The sequence below is a fragment of the Macaca mulatta genome, chromosome 8 (genome assembly GCF_049350105.2).
Source record: "Macaca mulatta isolate MMU2019108-1 chromosome 8, T2T-MMU8v2.0, whole genome shotgun sequence".
NCBI lineage: Eukaryota > Metazoa > Chordata > Mammalia > Primates > Cercopithecidae > Macaca > Macaca mulatta.
The window spans coordinates 27,229,836-27,244,517 of record NC_133413.1 but is presented as its reverse complement, the minus strand read 5'-3'; the positions used below and the strand labels follow the sequence as shown (position 1 = coordinate 27,244,517).

General features: G+C 38.1%; 1 protein-coding gene across 5 annotated transcripts in view; it reads right to left on the bottom strand.

Annotated features, from left to right (window-relative positions):
- Positions 1-14,682, bottom strand: part of CDCA2 (cell division cycle associated 2) — a 50,524-nt gene that overhangs the window by 11,491 nt on the left and 24,351 nt on the right. For all 5 annotated transcript variants that reach the window (XM_077943279.1, XM_077943280.1, XM_077943277.1 and 2 more), the window contains 5 exons: positions 13,694-13,781; positions 12,985-13,226; positions 11,152-11,230; positions 9,662-9,750; positions 8,014-8,151 (listed from right to left, as the gene is read on the bottom strand). In XM_077943279.1, coding sequence (XP_077799405.1) covers positions 8,014-8,151; positions 9,662-9,750; positions 11,152-11,230; positions 12,985-13,226; positions 13,694-13,781 — 636 coding nt within the window. The remainder of the gene's footprint in view (positions 1-8,013; positions 8,152-9,661; positions 9,751-11,151; positions 11,231-12,984; positions 13,227-13,693; positions 13,782-14,682) is intronic.

Below are 14,682 nucleotides of genomic sequence, written 5' to 3'. Positions count from 1 at the left end.
ATTAGTGATGTTAGCCATTTGCATGTCTTTTGAGAAATGTCTATTCTGGACCTTTGCCCATTTTTCAATTGGTGTGTTCTTGCTATTGAGCTGTTTGAGTTTCTTACATATTTTGGCTATAAACCCCTTATCAGATGTATGGTTTGTAGTTGTAATATCTTCTCCCATTCTATATGGTGTTTCCTTCCTCTGTTGATTGTTACTATGATGTCACATCAGCCTTTTATCAAATGTTTTAGCAGCTTTGTTGAGCATTTTTTTATTAGCTGGAATTCTTCTATAAACAACTTTTCCCTCATCAACTATTTGTTATTTTATTTTCCTGTTATCAGAAAAATGAGTGGGTATCCTAGCAAGCTTCTGAAGTGTCCATTACTTAAAAAAAGTAATAAACTTACGTGTTATTTCATGATTGTACTACTTTAACGCTTTGCAATGCTGATGGTCATATTTGGTCAGTGGAAGCCCCTTGAAGATGGTTTTGTGTCCGCTAACACGACACCAGTAGTTTTATTTAGCATCCTTCCTTGTACTCTGGTACAGACCCAGCCAGGCTCACTTTTTAAATTTGTTGTTGTAAATCTGACAGCAGTCATTTCACCAAGGGACGCTAATCCCTTTTAACTGGTATGTCTAATGACAATCTATGCACCAGGGATGCTCATGAATTTAAAGCTTTATCAGTGGATAGAGCTGAACAATTCCAATTTCTACTCTTATTTCCAAGTCAAATTTAGTCTTACAAAGTTTTAAATTTCTTGGATTTAAAAATTTATCTTTTGTCTCTTAGTGAATGATTCTTAATGATGGGAAAAATTGCTTATTTGTTTTATTCTAAATTGAGTGCTTCTATTGAGTGTTTCATACTGTTTATAATTTCTTTGCAGTTATTTTTATCCTTAAGATTTATTCCCCTTATAGGGCCAGGTGCGGTGGCTCACACCTGTAATCCCAGCACTTTGGGAGGCTGAGGTGGGCGGATCACGAGGTCAGGAGATCGAGATCATCCTGACTAACATGGTGAAACCCAGTCTCTACTAAAAAATACAAAAAAAAAAAAAAAAAAAAAAAATTAGCTGGGCATGGCTGCGTGCGCCTATAGTCCCAGCTACTTGGGAGGCTGAAGCAGGAGAATGGCATGAACCTGGGAGGCGGAGCTTGCAGTGAGCCGAGATTACACCACTGCACTTGAGCCTGGGTGACAGAACGAGACTCCATCTCAAGAAAAAAAAAAAAGAAAAAAAAAAGACTTATCCCCCTTATATTCAAATTTCTAGGTTTGAAAAAATTCTTAATGAGGTTAAGCCACCAACTTGACGTAGTAAGATTACTTTGTCAAATTTTGCTTTCGCTTTTTAGAGATTGTTCTCTTTCTCCTAACTTTAATTTTGTTTCATAGTCAGGCAAAACATTTAAATGGTCCCACAATCAAAACTAAAAAACAGTACACTTAATGAAGTCTAGCTTGAATTCACATTCTCTCCTGTCTCCTCCCTTCTCCCTATAGCCAGTTTTTAATTTTTCTTTGGCTTATTCTACAACTTAAAAATCGAAACTTTATGTGTGTGTATATACATATACCATTATTATTTTTTAATGGTCTCTACTTTCTTAGACGAAGGGTAATGTATTAGTTTGTAAGGCTACTATAATAAAATGCCGCAGACTATGTAGTTCAAACAACAGAAATTAATTTTCTCCCAGGTCTGGAGGCTGGCAGTGTTGTTGGCAGGGCTGGTGTCTCTTGGGGCCTCTCTCCTTGGCCTTCAGATGGCCACCCTGTGGCTGTGTCCTCACATGGTCATTTTCTATGCACACGCGTCCCTGGTGTCCCTTTGAGGGTTCGAATTTCCTCTTCTTACAAGAACACCAGTCAGAGTGGATTAGGACCCACTCTGTGGATCTCATTTTAACTTAATAACTATTTTAAAGACCAAATCTCCAAATACAGTCACATTCTGAGATCCTGGGAGTCAGGACTTCAATATATAAATGTGGGAGGGGACACAATTCAGTCCATAACCAGTAGTTGATCACATATATTGTTTTATAACATGCTTTTTTCATTTTAACAGTAAACACAGTCACCCTGCAGTATCTGTACGGGAATTGGTTCTAGGACCTCCTGTGGATACCAAAAATCTGCAGATACTCAAGTCCCTGACACAAAATGGCACAGTATTTGCATAGAGCCTATGCAAACTTCCTTTCACAGCATTATACTGTAAAAATACAGCATAACTATGCTTTAAAGCATCTCTAGATGACTTAACACTGAATACAATATAAATACTACATAGTTAATATGCTGTATTTTAAAATTTGTATTTTTAAAATTGTACTGTTATTGGATTTTTCTGAGTATTTTCTTTTTAAAAAATAATATATTAAAAAAAATACAGATGGGGTTGTACTATGTTGACCAGGCTGGTCTCGCACTCCTGGCCTCAAGCAGTCCTCCAATCTCAGCCTCCCAAAGTGCTGAGACTACAGGTGTGAGTCACCTCACCCAGCCCTGAATGTTTCTGATTCAACCAACCACAGATGCTGGACCATCTGTGTCCCCTTGGCATCACTGCATAGAAGTGTATGGAAGTTCTCTTCACAGCTTTCTACAGCTGTCTAATACTCACTTTATGGAAATACCACAGTTTTTTCAACAAGTCTCATATCGATGAGCATATGGTTTGCTTTTAGTCTTTTGCTTTACAAAGAATGCTGCAATAAATAAACACATATTTTTGTATTTTGATCAGTGAATCTCTGAGATAGATTTCTAGAAATAGGCCTATTGGGTCAAAGGATAAATGAATATTTAATTTGGCCAGATACTGCCAAATACTCCTCCACAGAGGTCTGCTTTAACAGAAAATGTATGAGTGTGCGTTTTTGCCCCATAGCCTCACCACGTGAGTATGCTGTCAACTTTCAGATTTTTGGTATCTAAAAGGTGAGAAACGCATCTCAATGCACGTTAGAGATGCAGTTCTCTTACGATGAGGAAGCCTGAACATTTCCTTCCTATGTTGAAGGTCATTTTCATTTCAGTTTTGTAAATGTTTTGTTATATTTTGAAGACTGTTCCTTTCTAAGTAACTTAGAAGCTCTTTAAATATTAGTGACATTAATCCTTGGTGTCTGATATGAGTTGCAAATACTTTTTGTCCTTTGTCTTTTAAATTTTCTTATGGGGATTTTTTTCCTTATGTATACTCCATGATGTATGGTTCAAAAGATTATCAAATTCACCAATCCTTTGCCCTCACTGTTTCTGGTTTTAAGTCACACTTTGGGAACTTTCTCTATTTCTGGTTTATAAAGGAATTTACTCTTGAGGATTCTAACGCTACTTCTGGTTGAGAAGTGGCGTTTAATCTAATTTTAGTTATCTGTCAATGCCTTGCTATGAAAGATGAAAAAAACTGCTCACTTAAAACCAAACCTGCCTCTTTTCTATGTTAATTTTGGTTCTTCTGTTGGTAAACATTGAACTTTTACATTTCTATTTCTTTTCATTAAAATTTAAAATATATATCTTGAATGTCTCACGATAATGATAATGGCCACAAAGCTTATTATGGTCAGGCGCTTTTCTAAGAGTTGAGCACGCATGAATTCATTAAGATTCACAAACTTCTAACATCCATTTCCACCACTGTTTTACAAACAAACAAAACAGGAGTCCAGACTTTTACCCAGCATTGCACTGGAGGGAGGAATGAACGCAGGATTTAAACCCAGGGTTCTGGTCCAGAGTCTGCACTCTTGCCAGCAACATTATTAGCCCCCTTGTTTCTACCTTTTTAACTCCTTTTTCACCTTCTGCCATTAACTGCATTTTCCTGTTATTATTGGATTGTTAACACTTACATCGTCCTGCACAACAAAAAGCTTCGTCCTTAGTTGAAAACAAATAGCATCTATATTATGATGACTGTGCAAACATTTTTCATGGCTCTGCCAAGCACAACTTTCATATTCCTTTCTTCTCCTCTGGGACCCTTGAGGGAGATGATTCCTAGCACCATAAAATCTACTTTTCCTTATTCTGCATTATTGCTTGAAATCATAGTAACGTTTGCTTCATATTTACTCTAAAACTTTTACACAGACTTCTATTTGAAATGGTATATAATTACCATTTTTTTTTTTTTGTATGTGACATACCTTTCATTCTTTCAATCACAGGTCTTTTCTGTTTTTTTCCTCCAGCACCTTCTCCCTGCTCAAATTTGGACTGGTTGCTCTTCTGGGCTGGCTGAACAGCTATAACCAGCGATTTCCCTTTGATCACGCTCTTGTATTGTTAGATCCATTGTGTCCTGAATTCTTAAGCTTAGTTCCTCATTTTGCTAAAGTTTCTCCTCCAGTAGCATCCAAAGAAAAATAACTTTATGGCTGGGCATGCTGGCTCAAGCCTGTAATCCCAGCACTTTAGAAAGCTGGGGTGAGAGAAGTGATTGAGCCCAGGAAGAGTTTGAGACCAGCCTGGGCAACAAGGTGAGGCCAACCCCCACACCCCCACCCTGCTATAAGAAAGTAAAACAAGATGAGCCAGCCAGGCATGGTGGCTCAAGCCTGTAATCCCAGCACTCTGGGAGGCTGAGGAGGGCAGATCACGAGGTCAGAAGCTCGAGACCAGCCTGACTAACATAGTGAAACCTCGTCTCTACTAAAAATACAAAAATTAGCCAGCATGGCGGTGCACACCTGTAGTCCCAGCTAATTGGGAGGCTGAGGCAGGAGAATCGCTTGAACCCAGGAGGTGGAGGTTGTGGTAAGCCAAGATCATGCCACCGCACTCCAGCCTGGGGCAACAGAGTGAGACTTCATCTCAAAAACAAAATAAAACAAAATAAAACTAGCCAAGTGTGGTGGTGTGCACCTGTAGTCTCAGCTACTCATGAGGCTGAGGTGGGAGGATCACTTGAGCCCGGGAGGTCAAGCATGCAGTAAGCAGTGAGCAGTGACTGCAGCACTGCACTCCAGCCTGGGTGAGAGTGAGACCTCTCAAAATAAAAAGAAAAGAAAAAAAGAAACACTCAAATGTCTTTTATTTTTGCCTTCACACTTAATTGAGACTTTGGCTTGGTGTAGAATACTCAGTTAAAATTAAGTTTTCTTCTAAGCTTTAAATGAACTCTTGTATGATTTTGCAGCTTTCAGGCTATTGTTAGACTTGATGCCACTCTGGTTCTTATGTCTCTGTAGGAAAAGTCCACTTTCCTCCTTATCCTTATTGTTCAGTTTCACAGTTACAGGCCTACCCCCTGGCTGTTCTTCATTGTACCAGGCATTCAGTGGGTGCTTTTAACTTGAAGACTCCTTTCTTCAGTTCTAGGAAATCGTCTTCTTTTAATTGGATAATTTCTTCCATTCTATTTTTGGGAAATCCTCTTCTTTTATTTGGATAACTTCTTCCATTCTCTTTTATCCTTCTTCTTCCTAACAGTCCTATAGATGTCTCCTAGATTCTCGTTTCCAGTCTTTCTTTTGCTCTACCTTCTGGGCGACTTTCCTTAACTTTAATTCTTTTGTCCAACTACTAAATTTCATGTTTTTGCAATTCCTTTTTCATAGCATCTCCTTACTTTCATGCAGAAGATATTTTCTTAAATTAGAGTACATATTTATGTATATAAAATTTCCTTCTATTCCTTGAATAACCTATTTCTCTGAGGTCAGTTTTTAACCTTATTAACATTGGTCTTTTCTCCTTCATGCTATTTGTTCTATTCAATTGTCTGTTTCTTATTTAAGATTGGGTAAGTTGGTATAGGTTTACTTGCTTTCCAGCTCAGTCTATTTCCTGCATGAAAATCCTACCTAGGAACTCTGTGTGGGGCAGGGTGGGGCAGAATGCTGGAGTGTCAACTGTCAGGATTTGCATCAGGGCAGGAGCTGGCTGTCAAGACTGTGGGACTTTCCAAATGCCAGAATGAGGGCTTTAATCTAGATGACAACATCTGTTCTGAGCATCAGGGTGGGAGGGGGCTGGCATGCCAACTGGTGCAAACTGTCCCAAATATAGGACTTCAATTCATCTCTCTGTTTTTCAGTACCACCTCTCACACTCACCATCCATCGTACCTGCCAATTCTGGGCCAGGGTCTCTTGGGATTCCCATGAACAGGCCTGCTCCCGGCTCCTCTCTAGTTCCCTCCTAGAACATTCTGAGCTGTCAATCTTTCCACCTTTTTTTATCTGTCAACATGCTCCCATCTGCTTGGTCTTCTAGAAATTCATTGAAAGCTGTTGTCGGTTTCTCAATACCCCTCCTCATCCCTTTCCTCCTCTCATTGCTATTCTAACTGTATTCCTTTTATTACATAAATGGTATTAGTTCAGCAAAGTCCTGGGAGGGATTGCAGTGACTTAATGCTCAATCCTTTTTGTACTTTCTGGCCAAAATTTTATATGAATAGGTGCATATTCTTTGTAAGAGTGCTTTAAAATGTATATATATATATACACACACACACACACACACGAAGAAAATCAATTTCTAATATAATAAGTTGTATGTATATTTTTGAATTAATGGTATTTTTTTCAGTAAGATAATCTTTCATCATTTTATCAAGAATGTGTGACCTAAAAAAGTGAACTAAAGCAGGAAAACACTCAGTTCCTTCCGGATTTAATGACTTAAGGATATCTGTGCCATTTAACCAAGAAAAGCAGTCATTTTTATTTTATGGAGGGGAAAGGAAGTTTATGGAATGTTTTGGGTGGGTGTGTAGATTGATAAGTTTAGTTTTAGAAATGTTGATTTTGACATAGCATGGTTAAAGACAGATGTCTAGTATGTAGTTGAACACAGATTTATAGATCAGGAAGTTCTAGTCTTCATATATGGTCATTAACTATGTTTATGAAATTACCCAGAAAACAAACAATTTACAAGGGCAAAGAAGAGAATTCTGGAAAATACAAACATTTAACAATGGGGGACAGAAAACAAACCTTAGACAGAGACTGTACAGGAGTGTTCCATCATGTCAAATGCTAAGATGTCCAATAGGAACAGGACTGAAAAGTATGCACTGGCTTTAGTATTAAAAATAAGGTGAAGCAGCAAAGTGGTGAAGAAGGCCAGATGTCAGTGAATGTGTAGTAGCACTACCCCCAACTCCTGTGTGAGTGTCTCTAGAGGCTATGTCAGATAGGAGAAAGGATAACTCAGTCAGACTGGAAATTTTGCTGGATGGATGAGGTGGAAGGAAAAGGATCCGGAATTGAGATTCCTGACAAGAGTTGGAAACACTTCACTCAGTTCAGGATGAAGAGGGAAACGTGAATTTAAGATGTGTCTAAAAGCTTAATAGTGCAGAAAGAATTTCAGAGTAAGGGAGTGAGCAGGCTGGATGGACAGGAAGTTGGCGGTCAGAGAATGAGCATTGCTACACATGCGAAGGTGTTAGGCAGTAACAAGTTGTAAGAATGGCAGCAAGAGTGAGTAGGTGGCTTCAGAGTGTGGAGTCCAGATCACTGGGCTGGAGAAGGAAAAGGAACTGGATTAAGGTGTTAAATTGGCTAATCACATGGACTGTAAGCGTATCTGAGATGACGAGAAGTGTTAGGAAAGACTGAGAGCTAATTTCTAAATTTTTCCTTAAATTTAGGGAAAAATTTGATTCAGCAACTGGAAGAAGAGAATCTAACAAGTAGCAAGTGGCACACTCATCCCTGTCTAAAAAAATCAGGATTCCCAAAAGGATGATACGTTGGGGTAGATTCAAACATGAGAATCAATTTCAGGTTTGAGTGCCTATTAATTTACTGTGCAGGACACACGCAACACAAGAAGATGAAGAAGATGCAAAAGCGTTCCTTAGGTAATTCAAAGTTAAGTATATAACCCCCCAACCCCATTCTACTCCACGACAAGATTGCATTAATAATCTTTGTCCAATGGCGACTGGAAAAAAATTTGTTTCTGTATCTTCCTAATCATACAATAAGGAAACACACCACTTCTACTCTTTATTATATCTTTAAACACATGCTTACCTGATTCTTCTTAGGAAGTGCTCTCTTTGTACACTTCGTTTCTTGAGACTTCCTCCTATTACTTTTCTTTTCTTTACAAGGCTGAACTTCTGTATTCAATAAGTTGCAAACATTTTCTTCTACAAAACTGACCAATTGCTATAAAGAAAGTGTAAAGTAAGGATACCATAAAGCACAAGCAATTACATGTAAATGTGCAGCTCTCAATCTTGTTGTGCTTCCCAGGATGCTTCTACCACTTTAGATCCCACTTCTTAATTCACAAATCCTATTAAAAGCACTTTGATGAAAATTGGTGGAAATGGTAATTACCAATTTCTGAATCATCAAATGCAGACCCAGAAGCACATATACATCACCCAATTATATTGGGGAAGAAAGAAAAAACAGCTTAAGAATTCGTTAATTTATTCATTCATCAACTACTCATTAAGAACCTACAATTTAGCACCTAACTGCTGGGTTATGGGGACAAAATCATGAATTTTTAGATTATCTAGGTTTGAATCCTGGGTTTAACATCCAACCATATGAAAGTATATGTTTATACTTTATGATGTTATAAACAAAAATCCAAATTTTATCTAATTTAACAAAATAGCAAAAAACATGCATTCAATGGGAGTTATGCTTATATATAACTCCCAGGTGAAATCAAGTGTTAAAAATCAAACAGACTGAAGCACAATTTTAAAAAGGTTATACTTATTTTCTGGTTCTGTTAATTACATGCTGATCCTCTCCACTTTCACATCAAAGAAATTCATAAAATCATACAGATCCCAAACAAATTTTGTTAACTTCCATGTTAACACAGCTCTGAAAGCAGCTTTTTTTTGAGACGGAGTCTCGCTCTGTCGCCCAGGCTGGAGTGCAGTGGCCAGATCTCTGCTCATTGCAAGCTCCGCCTCCCGGGTTCCTGCTATTCTCCTGCTTCAGCCTCCCGAGTAGCTGGGACTACAGGCGCCCGCCACCTCGCCCGGCTAATTTTTTGTACTTTTTAGTAGAGACGGGGTTTCACTGTGTTAGCCAGGATGGTCTCGATCTCCTGACCTCGTGATCCGCCCATCTCGGCCTCCCAAAGTGCTGGGATTACAGGCTTGAGCCACCGTGCCCGGCCCAAAGCAGCTTTTTAGATTTTTCTTCTAATATAATTAAAATCAAATCAGAAACACATTATCACCTTATAGGTTACATGCTAGGTAGGATAAAGTATTAGTTTTTTTTTTTTTTTTTTAGACAGAGTCTTGCTCTGTCGCCCAGGCTGGAGAGCAGTGGCACGATCTCGGCTCACTGCAAGCTCTGCCTCCCGGGTTCATGCCTTTCTCCTCCTGCCTCAGCCTCCCTAGTAGCTGGGACTACAGGCACCCGCCACCACGTACAGCTAAGTTTTTTTGTATTTTTAGTAGAGACGCGGTTTTACCGTGTTAGCCAGAATGGTCTTGATCTCCTGACCTCATGATTCGCCCACCTCGGCCTCCCAAAGTGTTGGGATTACAGGCGTGAGCCACGGCGCCCAGCCAAAGTATTAGTTCTTAATGACACTGATTAAACCAAGATTTCACCCATTATCATTTGACAACGAAAACAGAAAAAGTATATTGTATGATTTAAAAACAAGTATGTTGTGCCAAACACAAACACTTACATTTCTTCTGTTAGAAGTCCTTGTTATTCTACCAACTTTATGAGAGGGTATTTTCTCATGGTTATTTGAAGAACTAAAGGTATCTGTGCCTGATAAGACAAAGACAGAATCAGGGTAGGAAACCAAAAATTATAACATGCATCTTCCTTTGGAAACACTGTGTTTAGGATACCCACATTTAATATCATATCTAAACAAAAAAAGAGGAGTCAAGCAGCAGAAATTTTGAAATCCAATTTTTTTCGTTTTAAAAAATTTTAAGTTTACTGGATACTCAGAAACTTTCACCACTTTCCATGGTGACTGCTTAACATATTACCAAGCTAAGACAGCAGAATAAATCACATTATAATAAATGCATGTATTTTCATGAACGTCCATTTATTCCACGATACATTTTGTATAATGAAATCACAATAAAGGGCATTAAGATAACCATGAAAATACTTTACTTGTTTCAAATTTTATTTAAAGTGTAGGATAGGAAAATTTTATTTTGACCACTTTACTTTTTTGAGATGGAGTCTCACTCTGTCACCCAGGTTGGAGTACAGTGGTGCAATCTCAGCTCACTGCAACCTCCATCTCCTGGGTTCAAGTGATGCTCCTGCCTCAGCCTCCTGAGTAGCTGAGATTATAGGCACCCACTACCATGCCTGGCTAATTTTTTTTTTGTATTTTCAGTAGAGACCAGGTTTCACCATGTTGGCCAGGCTGGTCTCAAACTCCTGACGTCAAGTGATCCGCCTGTCTCAGCCTCCCCAAGTGCTGGGATTACAGGCATGAGCCAACGAGCCCGGCATGTGACTTTTAATGATATAAATGAAAGGCATATAATGTGTTTAAGGGTATGGGTTTTGGAACGTGATAGACTATAGTTCAAATTTTAGCTCTAACTTAGTAACGCATGGCTTGGAGTCTACTATGTTTGGTTTGTGTCAACAAGAAGCCACTAAAGGGTTTCCGCCAGGGAGGACACCTGAATAAAGGTGCTCGTCCCATGACATCTGCCAGCTAAGTCCTGGTTTGTCAGAAAAGATGGGAGCAATCTCTGTTGCTTTGTCATAATCATAAAATATCCAGAGACCTTGGAAAGCATATGTGCTAAAAATGCCACACTAATGTTGAGGAAAAAGTCTGGATATTCAAGAATGATCCTTATAATCCAGATATCAGTTCTGTAAACCGTGAAGAGCAGTTTGTCACTGATACTTAAGAGTTGAGAGGCTAACTCCACTGCTTCTAGCAACTAACAAAATGGGGATTCCATCTGAGGAAGTGAATTGTGGGTGATTATGAAGTATGAGGCTTGGAATGGAAAAGGGATGGATGAATAGCTTCATGTCAGCTTTCCAATACTATTAGGTTTTTTTAAACCAAGTATATGTTGTGGTAACAAATATGAAATTTTTAAAAGAAAATAAAAACAGTCAACATATACACACATAAAAAATAACACTTATGATTTTAAGGTAAACAAAAGTTACTACCTGAAAGGGTCTCAGAGATTGATGACTTATTAGGAGAACTCAGAACGGCAAATGATACTTGAAGTGGTTCTATGTTTTCCTAAACAAAGGAAAAAAGAGTAGAAGTTAGATATCTTTAAAAGCAGTGAATATATAATGTGCCCAAAAGAAAAGTAAGAATTTATTTTGGTAGGAGAAACTATAATAAACATACAGATGGGTAATCAATAAAAGATTCTAAAAGTCAAAGCAAAACAAATATATTGAATAGAAAAATATATGTATATCACTTACCAATCATGTTTGCAATTGAAGGTTTACTAACTGCAATCCATCAAACTATTAAGAAAATTTATAAGCAAAAGTACACATAATGATCTGCTGCTAAATTTCTAACTCCTATAAAGAAAATTTAAAAATTCATTCATAAACACAATCTAATGTTATAACATTACTCAGGAAATTCCAGGGTAAGATGGCAATATAAATACAGATAGCAAATCTTTTCCACATAATTGCTGGTAAGACATTAACTGTTGGTTTTGCATAGACAACATTTGTCACTTTGAAGAAATTCTCTTTTATTACCATTTTGCTCAGAGGTTTTGTTTTTTAAATGAGAAATGGATACTAGATTTTGTTAAATGCTTTTTCTGCATCTACTCAGATGACCATATTTCTGTCTTAGTTTCTTAACAAGGCGAATTACACTGATTGTTTTTCAAACATAACACAACTTTGCAGCCCAAGGCTAAATCTCACATGGTTATGATGTATTTTATCTTTTTATATATTGCTATGTTTACAAGGATACTGAACTGTAGTTTTCTTCTCTTGCAATGCCTGTCTGATTTTAGCACCAGGTTAATGCTGAAATCACAATGCTGACATCAATTAACCTACTCCTTCAATTTGTGGAAAAACTTGTGTAGAATTAGTATTTTAACTTGCTCAAATGTTTGGTAGTACTCATCAGTAAAATCATCAAAAACTAGCCAGGCATGGTGATGTGTGCCCATAGTCCCAGCTACCTGGGAGGCTAAGATGGAAGGATACAGAAGGATAGCTTGAGCCTGGGAGGTTGAGGCTGCAGTGAGCCATGATCACACCACTGCACTCCAGCTTGGGTGACAGAGTAAGACCCTACCTCAAAAAAAAAAAAAAAAAAATCATCTGTACCTAGAGTTTTATTTGTGGGAAGGTTTAACTAAAATTTAAATGTCTTAAGTTGATATAGGGCTACTGAGGTTATTTATTTCACCTTTAGGGAGCTTTGGTAGTTTGTCTTCCAAGGAATGTATCCAGTTTACCTGAGTTGTTAAATTCATTGGTATAAATCTGTTCAATATGTACAAGGAGTCAGGGAAGTATTATTTGTAATGGGGAAAAATTCACAAAAACCTACATACAAAATAGATTAATTTAAACCATGGCATATCATTTAGTGTATCTCATTATTTCAAAGCATAGTGATTGCTCATGCAAAGCAGGTGAAGCTCGATGAAAATACAGGCAAGTTTGTTCCATGCTTTTCTTTTTTTTTTTTTTTTGAGACGGAGTCTCACTCTGTCGCCCAGGCTGGAATGCAGTGGCCGGATCTCAGCTCACTGCAAGCTCCGCCTCCCGGGTTTACGCCATTCTCCTGCCTCAGCCTCCCGAGTAGCTGGGACTACAGGTGCCCGCCACCTCACCCGGCTAGTTTTTTGTAATTTTTAGTAGAGACGGGGTTTCACCATGATAGCCAGGATGGTCTCGATCTCCTGACCTCGTGATCCGCCCATCTTGGCCTCCCAAAGTGCTGGGATTACAGGCTTGAGCCACCGCGCCCGGCTGTTCCATGCTTTTCACACTTACAAGATTCTCCCCCTTGTCATCAAAATCTGGTTGAGGTAATGGTTCAGGAACAGATGACTGCTCAAGCAGCAGGGAACTGAGACCATCGAAGTCCTTTTTACAAACAGGTGTTCCTCCTTTACGCAATGGAGTATTTGCTGGCAAAGATTCATCAAACACTTCCGGGCTTAAGTCCTCTCCAAAAGTAACTCTCTTCCTCTTCCTCATATTTAGAAAGGCTGGTGCTTCAAAATTTTCTTCGTCTTTTATAATTAGATAATAAATGAGAGTAACTTAAAAATTAAGCTATATTTCTTATCTAAAAGGCATATACTAGAATCTTTTAATGTGATTATATTCAGCTATTATTTGTATAATAGCTAGTAAAGCTACAAAATAATTGTTGGTAGAGCAAATTCAAAATGGAGAAGATAAGCACATTTCCAATTAAAATATGGTAACAGATTTCCAAGTAAAAATGTGCATATCTTAAACGTTTATAAAATTGAAATATAAATTCTCTTACAAATCCCACCACTAAGTAAAAATGGATCCATGAAATGGACACACCAATTCTGAGGCTCTCCAAGGAGATTCTATCCCTTTCAACTGTTCTTCATTCAAGTGTTATTTCAGAAACATTAAGGCATTGAAAATTTCATATATTATACCAGGTTTATTAACAAGAAAATGATATCCTCAAGCTTAAAAACAAGTATGAATTTCTTACCTGCTTCTTTATCTTTGCAACAGTTTGGGAGATTTGAGATTAAGCTGGGATGAGTCCCATCATCATCACAGAGGTTGTTACAGTGTTCCTAAACAGAATAAACATCAATGAATCATTTTACATATAGAAATACATAGATGTCATCATTAAAAACGGCAGTTTTGAAATTCTCTGTCAGCTGCAGATAGATACTCCTGTATGAAAGATTACCTTTATTTTCAGTAACTGTCCTGGCTCAAAACCATGATATCAGGCACAAATCATAACTATGTCCCCTACATACCACTTTAGAACACGGCATTTCAGGGCAAAATTGAAGCACAGGAATCAATAAACGTGGATCAAATTCATTCAATGTTTGATCTAGCAAATAAAGTTAAGGAAAACATGAGTAGCTAGAATAAAAGCATATGGTTATCGCTTGGTATCTATGGGAGATTCGTTTTAGGGCCCCCTATGATACCAAAATCCACGGATGCTCAAGTCCCTTTTATAAAATGGCCCGTATTTTCATACAACTTGAACACATCCTCCCGTACACTTTAAATACTACTTATAATATCTAATACAATGTTAAATGTCATGTAAAAGAATACTTTTTATTTATTTATTTATTTTTGAGACAAGGTCTGGCTCTATCACCCAGGCTGGAGTGCAATGGTGCAATCTCAGGTCACTGCAACCTGTCTCCCAGGCTCAAGCCATTCTCCCATCTCAGCCTCCCGAGTAGCTGGGACTACAAGTGCGCACTACCACACCCAGCTAATTTCTGTATTTTTCTGCAGAGATGAGGTTTCGCCATGTTGCCCAGGCTGGTCTCGAACCCATGAGCTCAAGCAATCCGTGTGCCTCAGCCTCCCAAAGTGCTGGGATTACAGCTATGAGCCACTGTGCCCAACCTAAAAGAATACTTTTAAATGGCATTGATATATGGTGTTGTTAATATGTATGGTATGATGCTGTTATATGTTATTGTTTTTATGTGTTTT